The sequence below is a fragment of the Erigeron canadensis genome, chromosome 5 (genome assembly GCF_010389155.1).
Source record: "Erigeron canadensis isolate Cc75 chromosome 5, C_canadensis_v1, whole genome shotgun sequence".
Taxonomy (NCBI): domain Eukaryota; kingdom Viridiplantae; phylum Streptophyta; class Magnoliopsida; order Asterales; family Asteraceae; genus Erigeron; species Erigeron canadensis.
Window position 1 is genome coordinate 33566953 of NC_057765.1, and position 18803 is coordinate 33585755.

The window sequence follows — 18803 nt, forward strand, 5'->3', positions numbered from 1 at the left end:
TTAGACTTATTCTTCACAAGAGAAAAGGTTAATCTTGGAATAATTGAAATAGTTAAGGTGGCCTCTGAGCATAATATTGCTGACATACTTACCAAAGGTCTTGTGTATCATCAACACAAGATCTTATGTGACCAACTGGGAATGTTTGATCCCTTCCACAATTAAGTTGTGGGGGGTGTTAAATTATCAACTTAATTATGATAATAACTTAATCTGTTTTGTGTAGGTTTAATAAGTTGAAGGGCTGAAGCTGTAACCTTGGTGTCAAGAAGAAAAAGGACTGAAGAGCAAAAAGACTGAAAGACAGAGGACTAAAGCTATACTTGTTGTCTTATATACACAGCCTTGTGGAACCTAGGGATTTGGACATTCTCTCTGCACATTCTGCCGTTGTCATCATTAGCCGATAGGGTTGTGAATGTAATCTAATCTATGAGAGTCTGTTCCTGAAATTCTTTCTTCAAAAATGTCATTTAAATTATATTGTTCTTTTTCCTTTTAGTCTGTAGTAATTTATTTACCTAAAACCTTTTTGTTTAATTTAATATGAGTATTTACATCCACTCTGTTCTTATAATCAAAGCTTCAAAGTTTGATTGTGTCTTATATAAGGTTTAATTAATTTTTTTTTACAGTCTTATTATGTTCATTGCTTCTACGTTTCTAATTTATGGGTTGATACAATTTGATTTCACTGGGATGAATTGATAATTAATGTGATGAGGTGAAAATTTTAACCATTTGCTTTTGAATGGGTCAATTCAGGTTATGCTTATATGTTTTATCTCTAACAGCCTCAAACGAAAACATTAAATATAGCTTAAGTTTGAGGGTGTTGAAAGGTGTCAAAGCTGTAATGTACTAATGTTAGCAACAAAACCTACTAAGCCTTTGCGGTCAAAGTAGAGGGTATAGCATGATATAATTTGTCCATTATATAATTTTGCAACCGTAATTGACATACAAGTTAAGTTAGTAACAAAATCTACTAAACATGAATATTGTGTTATCATATCTATCCCCATTTACTTCAAAATGTGAGACTTCGATCAAATCTCGTGGATTGTAAACTAAATATTTGTGCTCATGGCTCGAGAGACATAGGTCAAACCTCTTTGTAAATTGAAAATTTTTGATCAATGATGTAATCAAGTTAAGGTGAGAATTTGATCAAATTTCAGGTAAAAAAGCCTTGAAGGCAATATTCACTTCAAGGTAATCATGAGTATATTCATCGTATCTCACGATAAAACCCGATAATAGAGTACTATAATCAAATCACAAAGATGAAGATCACAGACTCTATGGGCATATATACTTTGCTAGAACAAGGCAACGACTAATTGCTGATGAAGATGAAAAAGGTACACGAACCACCATTGTTTCATACATCATCGACTCTAAAAGACCCTACTAGTTTTAACCATCAACAGAAACTATTAAAGGTTTCCACCAAACAACATATAGATGAAGAAAAGCAACGATTTCACTAGCAAATGGCATCGATCATCTGCAAGAAATGTAAGACAGATACTAATGATGTTATCTATGCATAAACTTTCATCTACATAAATAGAAATAAAAGATCAACAAAGACCAATAAAATAGAAATATTTTTTTGTAGTCTAATCTTAATTACAGACCTAATTATGCTACTGGAAGATGATCAGCCAAGGTGTTCTACATACCAAGTACAAAGATGCCCCTTTACGTCCGGATTTAACCCCTCTAGCCAACTCATCAACAGATTAACCCCTCGAGCCAAACCACCGAATTAGAAATAAATATATACTCGATCACTCTATCCCTTTTGCTTCCGTCCAGAATGTAACAGAACACGGTGGCACTAACTTCAATTGCTTAATTGAACACAATTAATAATTAATACTAGAACCAAAATGAACCCCTGTTCACAGACTTGACTACGAGTATTATTCAACAAAAATTATGAGCTTATAATACAACTCTACATGTTTCAACTATCAATTACTCCCTGTTTCAATATTACTGTTCACTTGTTAAAAGCATACGGTTTTCAAAAACTGTATTTATTACGTTATTGATATTTGTTATATAAATAGTTATTTAATTAATGTTTTTATTTAACTTTGTAAATATTAGTTTTTGACTGGGGGTGTCTGATATACTTAACCAATTTCAAGTTATATTGTCTTTAACAAATAAATTTGGAATGAAGGAAATATATTTTTTATATTTACCGATCGAGCACATCGAAATGAGAAAATGATTCGCTTTAAGACAATTAAGTCCAGGTCTATACGTACATACTTTTCGTGATTTTTAGTAGTAAACGTACGCTGTTGATAATGTATCTGACCATTGGCGTCTCTTTTGTTTCCAAATGAAAGGAGTCCGGTCTATACGGACCCACTATTTTGAATACATTAAAAATCATCTCCAATGTGTGTTGTGTTCAGTTTGTTTAAGCATTCTAGTTTGATCATCAAACATAGTTTGAATCTAGTTTTTCTTTTTTCTTTCAATGCATTGAAAATTCTATTTGACCATATCACCACATTATTAATATCCTATAAAAAATTATATTAAAGTAATAATATCATATAAGAAAAACACATTATAAATCTAAATAGAAAATAATGATGTGCGTGGGAGCCAATATGTGGCCGGGAGGTGTGGTAACAACATAATGCACAAAGCCTTACAGTGGCTATATATAAGTACCAGTACGTTGTACGTACATGGAATTAATGGATTTTCATTGATATACTATTTTCAAAAGCACCCACTTTATCCCAACCAAGTTTTTTTTTATCTCGACTACACCTACTATTTGCAGCGATAATTGCTGCAAATAATGTGAGCCCCCTGTCTGTAATGACAAATTTGACAAAAAATAGCGAACCCCCTATCAGTAATCGCTGCAAATAGTTGGATATGGACAAAAACACAACTATTTGCAGCGATAATCAGTCTGGTTTAATTACCAAAAGTTTGGTCGGGATACCAGCCACCTTCAAAAATCAATGATGTTACGAGGCAATAATGGCAAATGAGCCCACAAAACAAACAGAATTAAAAAAGAAAAAAAGTTCAAAATTTTTACAGCCAAAATAAAATGAAACTTGACACGTTGTGGAATATGCGACATATATATGTTGAGTTGAATTTTGAGGTACAAAAAAAAAAAAGTCTCTAGTCAATGAAGGGAGCAATAATGTGTACGGTTGATCCAACTACTCTAATGTCTCTTAACTTCTCCCTCATAAAACCCACTCTGTCACTCCTGCCAAGCACATGCTCCCACCCTCTATCACCATCACATATATATGTATCAATTTCATCAAACGATATTTCGCCGCACAAAACGCGTTCATAATGACAATATGTAGACTATTATTTTTGTTATGAATTGTAATTTGTCTATTTGATTTATCATAGTAATAATTTTATTCTTGGTTTACATTTCTTTATTCAATTCGTAAAGTTAAGGTTGTTTTTATTTTTTTCTAACCGAATCAAGCAGCATGTGCTGTATACGTGTTCAACATTATACTATGTGAACAAGTATGGTTTTTTTGCTACTTAAGACGGTAATCATATGCCCATTATTAGATGTATGGATGTATTACGTTACAATCTGTACTACATACTTAACTTAGACGCACATGGATTTATGTTTGTTATCATAGTTTCAACTAGCTAGGTTTGGGCGTGTGGTACGAGTAGTGTGACAAACGAGTCGATCCCTATATATATATATATATATATATATATATTCTTGTTTAGTATATATCTAGAGATAGGCTCTAATGGGATGGAAGGCCACATATATTTTGTGGTTCTTAATTAATTATTTGACACATAATTTTGCGTTAATATAAACTTTGCACCTATTTGTTTGAGCCTTTTGCTTATCACCTGGCTATGTTTTCACTTAATAGAACGAGAAATGATACACAAACAAAAGGTTGAGTAAACTTCACATACAAAATGACATGAACTATTTTAATTGTATATGAAGAAATAAAGAAGTAATAAAGAGAAAGAAGAAAACAATATGATTGGTCTATCATCTATATGATTGAAACCTAAAACAAAATTATTGTGTGAAAATACTATTGGGAAATTTCAAAAGGAAGCAACTAACATATGGTTTGTTGTAAATCAAAAATCAAGATTGAGGACTATATAATAACAAAACACATGAAGAATCAAAATTGTAACCAAAAATAAACATATCTCACAACCTTTAGTCTAGGCAATGTCTTACTCTCTTTCTCTATAACAATTTGTCGTTTTTGATATAAGCGATAGTGTTATATACATAAACGTAACTTCATCTTCTTCTAAAAGTAAAGAAGAAAAAGACATATAACTTATTCTTCAACCCTTAATTGTTATGTTGAGAGGGAAAAGATAACATAAACTTTTAATAGCATGATATAAATATCAAGACAGATTGGTTTTAAACAGAAATAAGGGGTTGGTTGAGAGATGCAAATACAATCCAAAAATATAAGAAAGACTAGTTGTAATGTAATGTAATGGTAAGGTAGTCCGAAAGTTGGGTGAGAATGATGTGTTGGTGACTAGTGAGTGGTGGCAGGGGTCCATTGGTCAATTATATTCATTATACTATATATATTATTTTATTTTAGGAATTGATATCTATATAACTTTTTTATGTTATACAAAACAGTGAAATATTTATATAATCAGAGGTTGGGTATTGTAAAACAAGTATTAAGGTAAAACAAATAAGACAAAATCTTGACCCTTAGATCATGGTTATATTGATGCATGATGATTCACAAAGCAATTGATGCACAATGATTTTCATGATGCACAATGACTTTTAGTGAAAAGAAACCTATTGTTTTATTTGTTTTACTTTAATAGTTGTTTTATTTTACCTAAAACCTATATAATCATAATTATATACTTTATATATCTCTATTTTTTAATAAAGCAAATTTTTCTCTCTTAAATATTTTTTATTTGAAATACCTTATTTGCTCTTTGACTTTTTTTTTTTTCTTTACTTAACTAACCAAAATCGCTAATAAAGCAGACCATCTTCCCTACTACTGTCGCCGTGCATGCTTATAGTGTATTATTTGCACATGTACGTTGTATATAAACAAACAATTAACATCTCAAATTATTATACATATATGAATATGGATGATGATATAATTTTGTTAAATTTTTTTCTTAAAAAATCTCTTTCTAGCTAATGAAGTTAATTTGAAGAAGTTAAAAGATAGGAACTAAAAAAGAAATTCGTAAAAATCACATTTTAACCTATTTTTCTAAAAAAATATGTTAAAAGGGAATTAATAATTAATTTTCGGATGGATATAGATTAAATAAAGATTAAAGATAGTATACAAAATTATAAACTAGTGGGTGTTTGTGGGGAGAAGCTAGGAAAAAGAAAGAGCAATTGGAGGCAGAGATGTGGACAGGTCAGTTATGGTGTACGGCATGGACTGTACGGCAATTTACGGATACGGACACATTATGTACGTACGTACTCATCTACATTATATGATTATAAAGTCATAACTACCCATTTGGCCCCACGATTGCCTATCTTAAGTAACACACTAATTTCATTTCTCTATCTTCCTAATCATCTTGCAACGTACATAAAAACTAATGTAAAGCTAATAAAGTTAGGTATGTCTTTGAGTACTTTTTCTTTCCATTGTTTAAAGAAGTATGGGTTGTTGTTTTACTTGCTTGAATCGCCAAGTTCTATAATATATATATCTTACTTGCTTGAATCATCAAGTTCTTTTATATAATTTGTATGAACAAATTAAAAATTGAATCCAATTCTACAAAAACTCAAGTTGGTCCAAACGTGATTGAGTTAAATCAAAAAGTTTACCGCAATTAAAAATATAAAATTTAAGTGTATATACATAATATATGTCTTTAATATGAAACAATAGGCCGGGTCATTGCCATTAAGGGCAGTTATACATGATTATCGCTTAAGTACATGGATATAGGTTAGGTTGGAAACTGTTTTAGCAAGATATATCAAAAATTATGTTCGTGTATACGTTATCAAAATTTTGGAACTAGTAATATATAAAGTAAACTTTTAAAGAATTTAAATTAAATGAATTATAATTGAATACATGTGGTTTTTTTTTAGATCTGTCACTGTTTATGATCACTTCACCTTTAATATCCATCACTTAATAAAATTTCGAAACTCAACACCTTTATTGAAAGGAAAGGATAAATATAACACATATAGTGATAAATCTATCACAATGCATGTACAAGATTTACTGCATATTATATTAGGGTTTTGTTAGTGACAGCCTTTACGTTTGTTATTAAAAACTAATTGGGTGTATTAAAATTTGTACCTTGCTGTTAGAAAAATCAGGGGGCAGTTTTTAATATATAATGTACAAGTTTTTAAGCATATATATGTTATTAGTGACAGCCCTAAGGGCTGTCATTATCATTTTCCATTATATTATTCAAATATACAATACGCAAGATTCATTTATTATTTGTACAAATTATTAACTCCCTTAATTGAAGGGTTTGTGGTCTTTCCAATGTCACTATATGTGGATTCCCGGATCGAATTGAAAGGGGCATTGTTCGTTTAGGTTTTTTAAGCGAAAAATTACTACAATAGTCAGATTTAAGGGGTTATGTCTAAATATGGACGCCTCCAAAAAAATTTAACACTATAGTCAAGATATCTTTGCCACCTACCAAAATGAAATATGTTGGACTCCATATTCCATTTTTGTTGGTTCTTATAAAATTACTTATTTTTTTGTATACCTTTTATTTTTATTTTACAAGTAATTATATTTAGTTGAATAACCCACGAAATCAAAACAAGTCTATATAGTGATTAATGTTTGTTTCCTTTTTATATGTATTTTACACACATACATATATATATATATATATATATATTTTCACTTATCCGTAAAAGCCTCTGATTTATTTCAATTTCAGTTTGTCACCAAAAATACAATCGAAAAATGAATTATTCAAAAAAAAAAGGGTAAATACTAGTAAGATATCTCTTGTTTCTGGTGATACAAGAAGAGGTTTAAAATATTGAAAATGAAAACCAAAATTGAATTTAGTTTTAAACATTTCAAGATTAGTTTTAAATCTAAAAACTTTAATATTCTAAACAACAAAAATCTTAATTGTATTTATTTTTCTGAAATAATTCATCTATGGAGATATATTCAGTAGATTTTTAAAAGAAACTATATTAAACGGGAACTTTTTTAAAAACAAGTTAAAATATACGTATATAAAAATGAAATATTCTCAATTAATCCATATTTTGTCAATATAATATTAATAGATATATATAAATAATATAGAAAAGGAGTAGAAGAAACTATATATATTTATACTAACAAATATTGAAGTCAAAGCTATTATAATATTTTTGAACACACTTAATGAAATTTGTCAAGTTTTGGTTGGATATCATTATTTCTTACTAAAAATGTTAAGTGGTAAGAAACGTGTAACCAAATAAGTAATTTCTTTTGTAGGTGTTTAAAATTGGCCGGACATATACCTTCAAATTGATCATCTAAGTAATTTTTCCCTTTTTGAGGATTGAAGCCATTAACAATTGAACCAACCATTAAAAGAAAAATGAAAAATCACTCTAAGATTCGCTTTCTATGTTTTACCAAGTTTAATGAAATTTAATTTTGTTTCCAAAAGAAAACGAAAGACAAGGACACAAATTCTCAAGTACTTTATATGATTTTCTTTAGCTTTTATGTTGAAGATTTTGGACAGTTGGTAGTTTAATATCACTCCATACAGGGGTGGTACTAAAGGGGGCAAGGGGTCCAATGTCCCCCTTCAAATTTAAATTTTGTCATGTATTTTTAAATTATTCATAAATTTTTAAAAACTTTCTATAGGTTTTTAACATTTTGCCCCCTTTTAGATTTATTTTTCATAAATTTTCTAAGTTTGGCCCATTTGAAATTTTTTCCTAGTACCGCCTCTGACTCCATACGTATCAATTCAATTATCACCATACACAAGAAAAATAATATCAATAGTATATTTTCTGTTTAGCACATAGATACAAAATTGCCTTATGACATGTACTTTTTTGGACTTAGTAATAAAAATCTTGTTGTTCATAACAAAAAAAAAAACAAAACATAGAGGCAATTGCCAACAAAAACAAATGAAAATGACTTCATATACTCCAAACATTTTGTATCATATTTATACTAAAATTATAAAGATGATATAAATTTGGCATTCATAGCCTCTTCCAATATTTAATTATCAGCATTCACTTTTCTTTATTTACTTTTAATTTTTGTGAAATAAATTGACGTTCCTCCCTATTTTGCATTAACTTGAATATTTAATGGTCAACTACCGCCGGTGGTCGGTTAATGCAAGTGTTTTTTTTTTCTTCCTCCATATAGAGACAAACACGGTGTTCTTCCGTACCTCTCTCCGACGGTGTCTCAAAAAACCATACCAAATGGGCCATAATACTACACATTAATATCACCGATTAATATACGAACCTTTGAATTTTAGGAAAATAGCAAAAACAAGGATAATAATAATAATAATAATAATAATAATAATAATAATAATAATAATAATAATAATAATATAATAATAATAATAATAATAATAACAACATAAGATACAAAAGTTGATAATGCATAGTTACCATTATCAATTTAATTTGGTCAGAAGATGACTAATTAAATTTAGGCCAAAGTACTTTTTTCGTCTCTGTGGTTTCTCGAATAAGCATTTTTCATCCTCGCCGTTAACTTTCTGTTAAAATCATCCCTGTGGTTTCCTTTTCGTCCTTGCCTCCGTTAACCCCCCACGTGCAAATCACGTGAGGGGTACTTATGTCTTTTTCCACCCTCCTGTGTCTCGTGCAAGTCACGTGGATGTCGTATAAAATAGCAGGCACCCTCATTTTCCCCCTTTTCTAATCTAAATCATCCCTGTGCTTTCACCCAATTTCCAAAAAAACAAAATCATTAAAATTACTTCACCAAATTAATCCAATCAAGTGTGCAGAATGAAAAAAAAGGATCAATGGTTAAAGAGAGGCAAAAAGCCCAAAGATATCTCCTTTATTTTCGGTTAGTATTTTTTGATTTTTTTAGGGTTTTATTTGATTTTATAATTTATTTGTATTTTTTAATTAATGATATTTTTTTTTGTTGTTTGCAGATGATTATGAAGGTATGATGACCCTAAACGTTCATCATAATGGTAAGTTCATCTCAAACCCTAAAAAACAATACGTAGATGAAAAGGTTGATTATTTTGATTTCCTTGACTTGGAAGGCTTTGGCATGAGTGATATGACTGAAATTATGAGAGAGTTAGGCTATGAAAATGGATTTTTTTTTTTTTCTTTTTATCATTTTAGGGTACCTAAAACTGCTTTAGATGATGGGCTTAGGCCATTTAATCCAAATTCAGAAACAAGGCAGTTCAAAAGAATCTATGTCTGCTTGGGCCCATTGAAAGAAGGTTTCAAAGCTTGTAAAAGAGAGTTGTTAGGGTTTGATGGAGCCTTCATGAAAGGACCATATCCAGGACAAGTTCTTACTGCAGTTGGGGTAGATCCTAACAATGGAATCTATCCCCTAGCATATGTTGTAGTTGAGGCAGAAACATTTGACAGTTGGAGATGGTTTCTTGTTTGTTTGGGAGAAGACCTAGATCTATATCCAAACAGCAACTTTACTTTCATGTCAGATAGGCAAAAGGGGTTGGTACCTGCAATTGCTAAAGTTTTCCCAATGGATGAACATAGATTTTGCTTAAGACACATCTATGAGAATATGAGTAAGTTGTTTAGGGGAGAACTCATAAGGCAAATGCTATGGAAGTGTGCCACAAGAACCACTGAGCAAGAATTTGAAGCTGCAATGGAAGAGCTGAGGGTTGAAAATGATGGTGCCTACAACTATTTGAAGGCAATACCACCCAAACACTAGAGCAGGGCTCATTTTTCTGGTAAGCATCTGTTTATCTTAATTTTGGTTTATTATAACTTAATTTTGATTTTAATATAACTAGAAATGTAATACAGGAAGGGCACATTGTGATATTTTGTTGAATAATCTTTGTGGGACTTTCAATAGTCAATTGGTTGAGGGTAGGGAGAAACCAATAATCAATTGCCTAGAATATATTAGAGAGTATTTAATGATTAGGATTGTGACTGTGCAAAAGGTAATTGAGACACAGAAAGGTCCCTTGACACCAACAGCTGCACTTTTATTTGAATCTATCATGAATGATGCTAACCATTGTACTGCTATATGGAATGGATCACACAAATTCCAGGTTAGAGACTCATTTAGAGACCAATGTGTAGTTGATATTAATGAGAGGACATGTAGTTGTAGAAAATGGCAGTTGACTGGGATGCCATGTAAGCATGCAATCTGTGGTTTATGGAATGCTAAAGATAATTCTGTGCAAGTGGGGATAGTTGAGGATTGGGTTGATCCATGCTATAGGTTAGATACATGGAAAGAGGTCTATGCATTTAAGGTGGAGCCTGTAACTGGATCTTCTTCATGGCCAAAGAGTACTTGTGCAACTAGGCTTCTTCCTCCTGTTCATAAGACTCAAGTAGGCAGGCCAAAGAAATAGAGAAAGAAGAGTGCCATGGAAAAGAAGAAGCAAAAATGGTTAAAAATGGTAAGCTTACAAGGGCTGGGAAGACTGTTACTTGTTCAAAGTGTAAGAACAAAGGACACAATCAAAGGCAATGCAAGGGTCAAAATCAAAGTCAGTCTCAAGGTCAACCTAGTCAGTCCAAGGGAGGTTTGAAAAGAAATAATGAAGCTGGTGGTGCAGGTGGTAAGAGGTCAAGAAAAGCAGCCAAAGTCAAGGTGTAGGTGGTGCAAGTGAATCTGCTCCAAGTCAAGTTGGAGCAACTCAATCTGCAAGTCAACCAGCAAGAAACAACTGATAACCATTTGTTTTTGTTTCAATTAACATGGTTGTATTATTATGCAGTTTCAGACATTATTTTAAGTTATGGTATTATGTTTAAGATATTGTGTTTAGTCTTTTGCTACACTATCTTATTTGTATGTTGGCAGTTTGTATTTTGGCACTATGGTATGCAATTTCTGCACTTATCTTATTTGTATTTTGGCACTATCATATTTTAAGTTATGGCAGTTTGTATGTTGACACTATCTTATTTGTAAATTTTCCATTTTGTTTGCTTATATTCCTTTACACATTCTGCACTTTGACACTTTCTTACATTCTGCACTTTGTTACTAAATTTTCATTCATTTTCAACATTAAATTACAAAGAAAATGGTAACATTACAAGAACAGTTAACCAAAATCTAAACCAAGCAAACTAAATACTATACAACCAAAAACATATGAAAAATATCCAACTAGCAACCAAACACTTCTTCAATCGAATCAGTTGGCCATTTTTTTCCTCCAAATTTGCCTCCAAAGTGTTCTTAGCTCTTAGCAATCCAGGTATAATGTCCATGGATCTCGTACACATTGGTGGATCAACCCATCCAATAAAGCCACAATTATTTGATCCCTATTAACAAAAACATTGGATTTTCAAGATGAACCCAAAATCAAAAATTTACAAATTAGGGTTTTTTGATTTCTTACCCGTCGTGAGCAGCAATAAAATCGACGACCTGGGTTTCTTGGTGTCCATGATGTTCGAACAATCGAAGGCCTCCCACACACACAGTGAACATCCATGAACGGATTGTTTATGAGAGAAAGAGAGATGGGGAAGAAAGGTAGGTGTAGAGGAAAAGGGGGAAAAGAAATAAATGGGAGGGGGGGAATAAAGAATTTTCGTTTTTTTTAGTATTTATCTTCAGTAGGTGTAAAGGGAAAGACAAAATTGCCCTCACGTGATTGGCACGTGAGACGGCCTAACTGAAAAGTTATAACGGCAAGGACGAAAAGGAAACCACATGGATGATTTTAGCCGAAAGTTAACGGCGAGGATGAAAAATGCTTATTCGAAAAACCACAGGGACGAAAAAAGTATTTTGGCCTTAAATTTAACTTTGAACAAAACTGGATTATTAACCCTGTATTCAAAACTTGTGACATATGTATGTTGAGTTAGTGTTAACATGTACACAAATTAAGTTAGATGAGAAGGTGTCCAAACCTTCAGGGCAGTAAACAAACTTAACGGTTCATCAACAATTCAACGGAAGTTTTGCTCATTTAGTTAAATGAATAAACATGAACACATAAATCTGTCCGTTTCTTTAGATGAACAAACAGGAACAAAGATTTCATTCATCTATATATGTGAACGTTCAATAATTTGTTCATGAATGCTCGTATATGTTCGTGAACATACATATATTCATTTATGTTTGTGAACATGTTCATGAACATTCGTTTGTCTATGTTTGTGAACATATATTCGTATATGTTCGTTTATAATGTAAATATAACTTATGTATATAATATATACTAATTAAATATGCTATAAGGAGTCTTCGCATATACCCGCTATTTCTCTCTTGGAACCCATATATGGTCAATTTGCCATGTTCATTTACCATTTTACCTAGAAAAAAAAAATAATAATATCTTCATGATGAAAACTATTTGACCCTGACCAAATTAAAATGAAGCTGCCCTGTACCTATAAAAGTTAACATGAATTATTGGAGACTACGTACCTTGACTGATCACCCTTGACCTGCCTTTTATCGCATGATGAGATATACCAACCTTCAATTCTTTTGTAATTTGCGGTTTATGTGTAGTTCTTTGTTTGTACAAGGGGGTTTGATCTATTATATTTTTTTAGCTTATAGTTTTTTCTTTTCCACTTGTATTTAACAAGCTAAGATTTTTGGGCTTTTTTTTCTTACTAATGAGCATGAGATGACTTTCTATATTTAAATCATAATAAGTCTATAAATGTAAATTTAAGTTATGAAAATTAAGCCTTTATCAAAAATAAGCTACACAATACACACAAATAAGCTATAAGTTTCAAAAATAAGCTATGTCAAATTGATAAAGATCCTATAAAAGTGTACAGCTTTACTAAATACGTTGAAAGGACTCTTGGATTAAAATGTAATTTAATGGTAAATATCTTCAACTTTATAAAAAGTTGATGATAACTTTAGAGCATCCCAATCCATATCAAATACGAGTACCTTCTAGTTAGTTTGGATTATAAATTTTAATCTCTAATTCTAGTTGCTTAACTTGTTAGTTTCTTTGGATGCTCTCTTTTGTTTCCACACATAATTAATTATTTCCTTAAAAACTGTTTGGAGAAATAAAAGTTTGCATGTTCGAAAATATATATAGTGATTGATGAACAATAAAGTAGCTAGGTCGTGCCAAAGATATCATAAGTGATTAAAGATGATGATTTTGTTATTTATGTTTTAGTGGGTGGGCATTAATTTTCCACCATATATCATATATATCGTACATGTTGATGCCAACTGCAATGCCAAGTTGAGTGTACTATCGATCATCATATATGTTGCTTTTTTGTAGGGAGTGTGCCATTCTTCGTCATGCCCACTTAGGATTAGTCACTTTATTATTTCAGAAAAAGTAAAGCATTTGTTATAGCTATAAATTGTAATTATAATATATTATTATATACATTTATATTTATAAAATTATATATACTAATTACTACTATTAATATTATACGGTATGTATGACACGGATTCATACCATTCCTCGTCAGTTAAAACGCTTTATTCATAGCAATCATTGCATACCATAAATTTATTCTCATTCTGTATAACATTAATTTAATTAATCTAATTTACTTAAAGTGAAATTCCAAAAATGATTACACGAGACTCATAGCTGGTACATGACTGTCCAAAAATATAAAATACAAGCAAAACGTACAAAAGACTAAAAAGAATGATTATGAACAATATAATTAATTATTATTATTAAGATGAGGATGATGACGCCTTACAATTCAACTTTAGTATTATAAAATAGATAAAACTATTAAAAGGAAGTAGTATAGTAAAAAAAAAAAAAAGATGCAAAACCAACGACAAGAAGATCTCTTTGCTTTTGCCCTTTTTTTTCCACGCCCTGCCATGCCATAACATGTAGGATAAGATTCTTTCATTAAGACAGCCCATTTTTGCTCATAACCACCTCCTCTCTTCTTTCTAAGAAAGCATACACACACTACTCTCACACACGTAGAGAATCAGAATCAATTATGAATTACAATTTTGAAATATATATATATATATATATATATATATATATATATATAAAATTAGGGGTGAGTTATTTATAGTACAAGCATTTAAAAGAGTACAAAAAGTACATGACTAAGTTAACTTACACATGCTTGTTCCTTCCATCTCCGACCACCACCACCACCACCACCATGATTCTCCGGCGACGACGATCATCTCTGGCGAGACTTACACATGTGTAACTACAACTTACACATGTGTAAGTTAACTTTCCCGCGAGAATCAGGTTCGTTTTCGGGTGGATACGGTACGGGCCAGAGTCCCTCATCCGTTCTAAGCTGACCGTCAAGGGACGCATATGGGAATCGTATGGATTTGATGGGCGGCAATCCAAGAGATGGCGACGATTTGCTACGGTACGGGCGAAGCCCTTGATGCCGGCGTCGTGGTTGGGGTGGTCGGAGATGATGGTGGCTGGTGGTGGTTGTCTCGTGAAGGAAAAACCTAGAAATTTTAGACCCTAAAATGCTAAAAAAAAGTTGTACTTACACATGTGTAAGTTAGTTACACATGTGTAACTCTCACCGGAGATGGTCGCCGTCGCCGGAGGATCATGGTGGTGGTCGGAGATGATCATGGTGGTGGTGGTGGTGGTCGGAGATGGAAGGAAGAAGGAAGAAAAAGGAGGAAATACCTTGTACTTTTTGTACTTTTTTAAACCCTTGTACTAAAAATAACTTTCCTCTATATTATATATATATATATATATATATATATATATATATATGAGGAGTTTAGATAGGGACAACCCCATACTCACTCCCCCCCCCCACCCCACACACACATATATATATATATATAGGGGGATGGGAATATAAGGCTGTCGGGTATCTAAACTTAGGTGTGGAACACTCACATATTGTTTTTTTAATCCATAAAAATCATGGTGGCCCATGCATTTATTCATTAAACAATAAATAATAAAATATTAGTATGTGAGGGATTCCACACCTAAGCTTAGGTGCCGGACAACCTTATATTCCCTTTTCCCATATATATAAATGAAAGTTGAATCTTAGCTTCAAGCTTCGTGTTGTGATTTGACAACGAGATGTCTAGCATATGTTATTTTAATCGGGAACGTGTAAAAGAGTTCTCTCGAATTAGAAATGCCTATTTTAAATACCCAATAAGAAGAACCCCATACTAATTTACCCGAAAGCACGATATTTAATAAAGGTAAACCTTTGACGCCTCCAAAATTCAAACATGAGGTTACCAAGCCCAATCCCCTTTATTGGGGGACTACCTTTGCCACTGAGGTTTCACCTCATTGACAAAATTAAGCTATACATTTCTAACGTACTACACATTTCATAGGTGTATACATATTCGTTAAACACTTACGAGTCGAGTCGATGTACATAAAAAACGAGTTGACTCGTTAGATGACTTGTTTTTATCCAGACTCTTACGAGTTACTGTGTGAACTTAGACCGAGTTACGAGTTACAAACTTATTATTTTTGTAACTTTATACTCTGGTTATATATTTTTATATATTATACTTATTGCTACATCATTTTGTGTGTTATTTATGTAGTTTTGATCTTTTTATTGTAAATTTTGAGATAAACTGTAAGTTTATGACACAAAAGTGATAAAACTATTAAATATGTAGTATTTTGATAAATCTATTAAGATAATGAACTTATATTTTGTATGTAAAGACGTATATAATTATACTATATTATCGAGTATTTAAAAATGTCTTGATTTTTACGAGTCGAGTTAAAAAAACACGTTTTCGAGTCGAGTCAAAAGTTACGAATTGAATCGACAAGACGACAACTATAATTGTATATATATATATTTCCTACAAGAATTATATGTGAGAAAATTCCTCAAAATAACTTTTTTCCAGAGTTAACAAAATAACGAGAATCACTTAGGTTATAGGTTATCTCATATACGACTAAATATTTTTTTTCAAAGAAATGTTTTTGTTCAATGCATAATGTGCAAACATGAGCTTTGATTAACACTCAAATCCATTATTAATATAAGTTATATTTTTTATACTTACAATACCATATTTGACAGTGTATAAAGAAGATGAAATATATAGTAGATACTTTTATTCTTAGTTTACTACCTAAAATAGAGATGCTGCTTTTAGAAAAAGACTCCAACTTGCAAGGAGTAATTATTAACTATCCTTAACCTTTGTCTTTAGAAAACGAGCTACAGAGTTACTACTTAGATCCAATTCTTTTGCTTGAAGAACCAATTAACTATACTTCAACAAACCAAATAGATAGATCTAGGATCATCCATTTTGTTGATCAACTGAAGAACCAACTAATATAAAAGATAAGCTTGTGATGCTCATTCAGCATTTGAACTAGTTACCACAAATGGTTGATGTTTATTACTACTTCAGGCCTTCATCTTGTGAGTTGTGATTCTTGATTCCCTATTACATTTTCGTATGGGACACACTCATTTGAAAAGGTGAGCAATGTAGCAAACATTCCACCAATGGCTGATGGAGCCTAGCTGACACAAAATGTCTCATGAAATTATCTTTAGTATAACACCAAAATCTTAGCCAATATCACACCACAACACTCACATGACATGTCTTATTTATTTTTGTGAAAAGTATATTAAATACTCGTAATAATTAAGTGCATCTTATACTAATATACTAACACTAATTAACTACTCTAACTGATTGAAATTTAAAGTATACTCTATATAAATTTTGTATGTTCGCATATGTTCATGTGCTTAATGTAATAAGTAAAGTATCAGACATGAATAAAGACAAATAAAACGGAATATAGGTTCAAATAACGTGAAATGGAAATATTAGTGAAAAAAACACAATTTAAAAAGAGTAGTAGGTAATGAGTCACAAGACCCATATTGTTTTACTTGTATTTTTTATTTTCGTAATAATAATTAAAAAAATAAACAAATTAAGAAACAAAAACCGAGTAATTGTACCTTCCAAGTACGCCTACCTGTACCCTCACAATCCTCTTTTTATACTCACATTCCCACACACACTCTCCACATTCACCTCAACAAAATCTGACAACCTCAAAAAAAAAAAAAAAAAAAAACCAACTTCCAAACTTCAAAAAACACCCACACACACAAAAACCTTAACAAAATGAAAACCTTAATCCGCCGTTTATCTCGTGTAGCCGACTCTTCACACTACTCTCTTCTAAGGTCCAACTCGCGCCGTTCCAAGTCGTCATCATCAAAGACGACGAGAAGAAACGGCGCGGGTGGTGTCCCAGAAGGACACCTGCCAGTTTATGTTGGTGATGAGATGGAACGGTTTGTTGTTAGTGCGGAGTTACTAAACCATCCGGTTTTTATTTACCTACTTAATAAGTCAGCTCAAGAATACGGATATGAGCAGCAAGGGGTTCTTAGAATCCCTTGCCACGTTATCGTATTTGAGCGTGTGTTGGAAGCTTTGCGGCTAGGAGAAGAAGCTGACTGCAATCAGCTTCAGATTCTCCTAGCCGATGATTTTGATTTTTAGTTTTTTTTTTTCTTTAATTAGGATTAGCGAGTTATTATTATATAAAATGATATGATGATGATTCTAGTTTTTAAGTATACGATAACAGATCGGTTTTTTTTTATGTGGTCTGTATATATACCAATTAGTACATAAATTAAGTTAATGAGATTGATGAATCTGTTCTTTTGTTCCTCTTGTTTTACATTTCTCATTTGTCTTTTCATATAATTTATGTTATTTGCATATATATTTTTTGGAGGCCAGACAAAATATCATGATAATTTAATTTGATTTAATGTTATTATTGGTGTAGTGGTGCTGTGACGTAGGATATGGGAAAGTTTTGTTGAGAATTTGGTGTGAAATTGCTTTTTGAGAGGTCTAAATCAGTTTTAAAAACAAAATAAAAGATAATGAAAAAGAAGTTATGGAAGTTGGAAAAACCGAAAAAGAATTACAAATATTAAGGGGTTGATAATCTATACACCGTATTTTAGCAGTACATTACTAGAATTGGTTTTAAAAAGCTATACAATAATAATGTGAAATATTTTACTAATATAAATGTACGGATCACCCCTCTTAAATTTGTTTTACACTTTTACTTATTACTCTATGAATCAATGAATAGGCAGCATGTGTCAGGTTTTAATTTAATGTTTTACCTAAATTTGCGCTTGCATTTCAATCCTTAGCCCATAGGTGATAGAAATTATGCAATTTAAGTCTATATATATGTATATTAAAAGCTTAATGACATTTATATCCCATAGTTATTGTTGTTCAATCTTGTTGAAATTTTGCCAAAACTCAAATGCTATAAATTAATTAATTAATATATATAGTTCTGAATCCAGCCCAAGATTATATTTGCAGAATATTGTACAGAAAGTGGAACATCCATAATATATGACATTTAAAGTGGAGGTGCCAAATTTTGTAATCTGGCCTTTGGGTAAAAAGGGGCAGGGGGCCGAAAATATGTGGAAAGTCTTTTCACTTGGCTCTATC

The 18803-nt window shown here is 31.5% G+C and overlaps 2 protein-coding genes across 2 annotated transcripts; both read left to right on the top strand.

The window, feature by feature from the left end:
- The first annotated feature begins 9076 nt into the window (after positions 1–9076).
- LOC122601637 lies at positions 9077–10671 on the top strand. The gene is made up of 4 exons (XM_043774382.1): positions 9077–9140; positions 9232–9385; positions 9434–9986; positions 10090–10671. The coding sequence occupies exons 1-4, from the start codon at positions 9077–9079 to the stop codon at positions 10669–10671; spliced, it is 1353 nt and encodes a 450-aa protein (XP_043630317.1).
- Positions 10672–17335: 6664 nt separating this feature from the next.
- On the top strand, positions 17336–17982 carry LOC122600967 (auxin-responsive protein SAUR71-like). The gene has a single exon (XM_043773745.1). The coding sequence runs from the start codon at positions 17427–17429 to the stop codon at positions 17808–17810; it is 384 nt and encodes a 127-aa protein (XP_043629680.1). The 5' UTR covers positions 17336–17426; the 3' UTR covers positions 17811–17982.
- Positions 17983–18803: the final 821 nt, after the last annotated feature.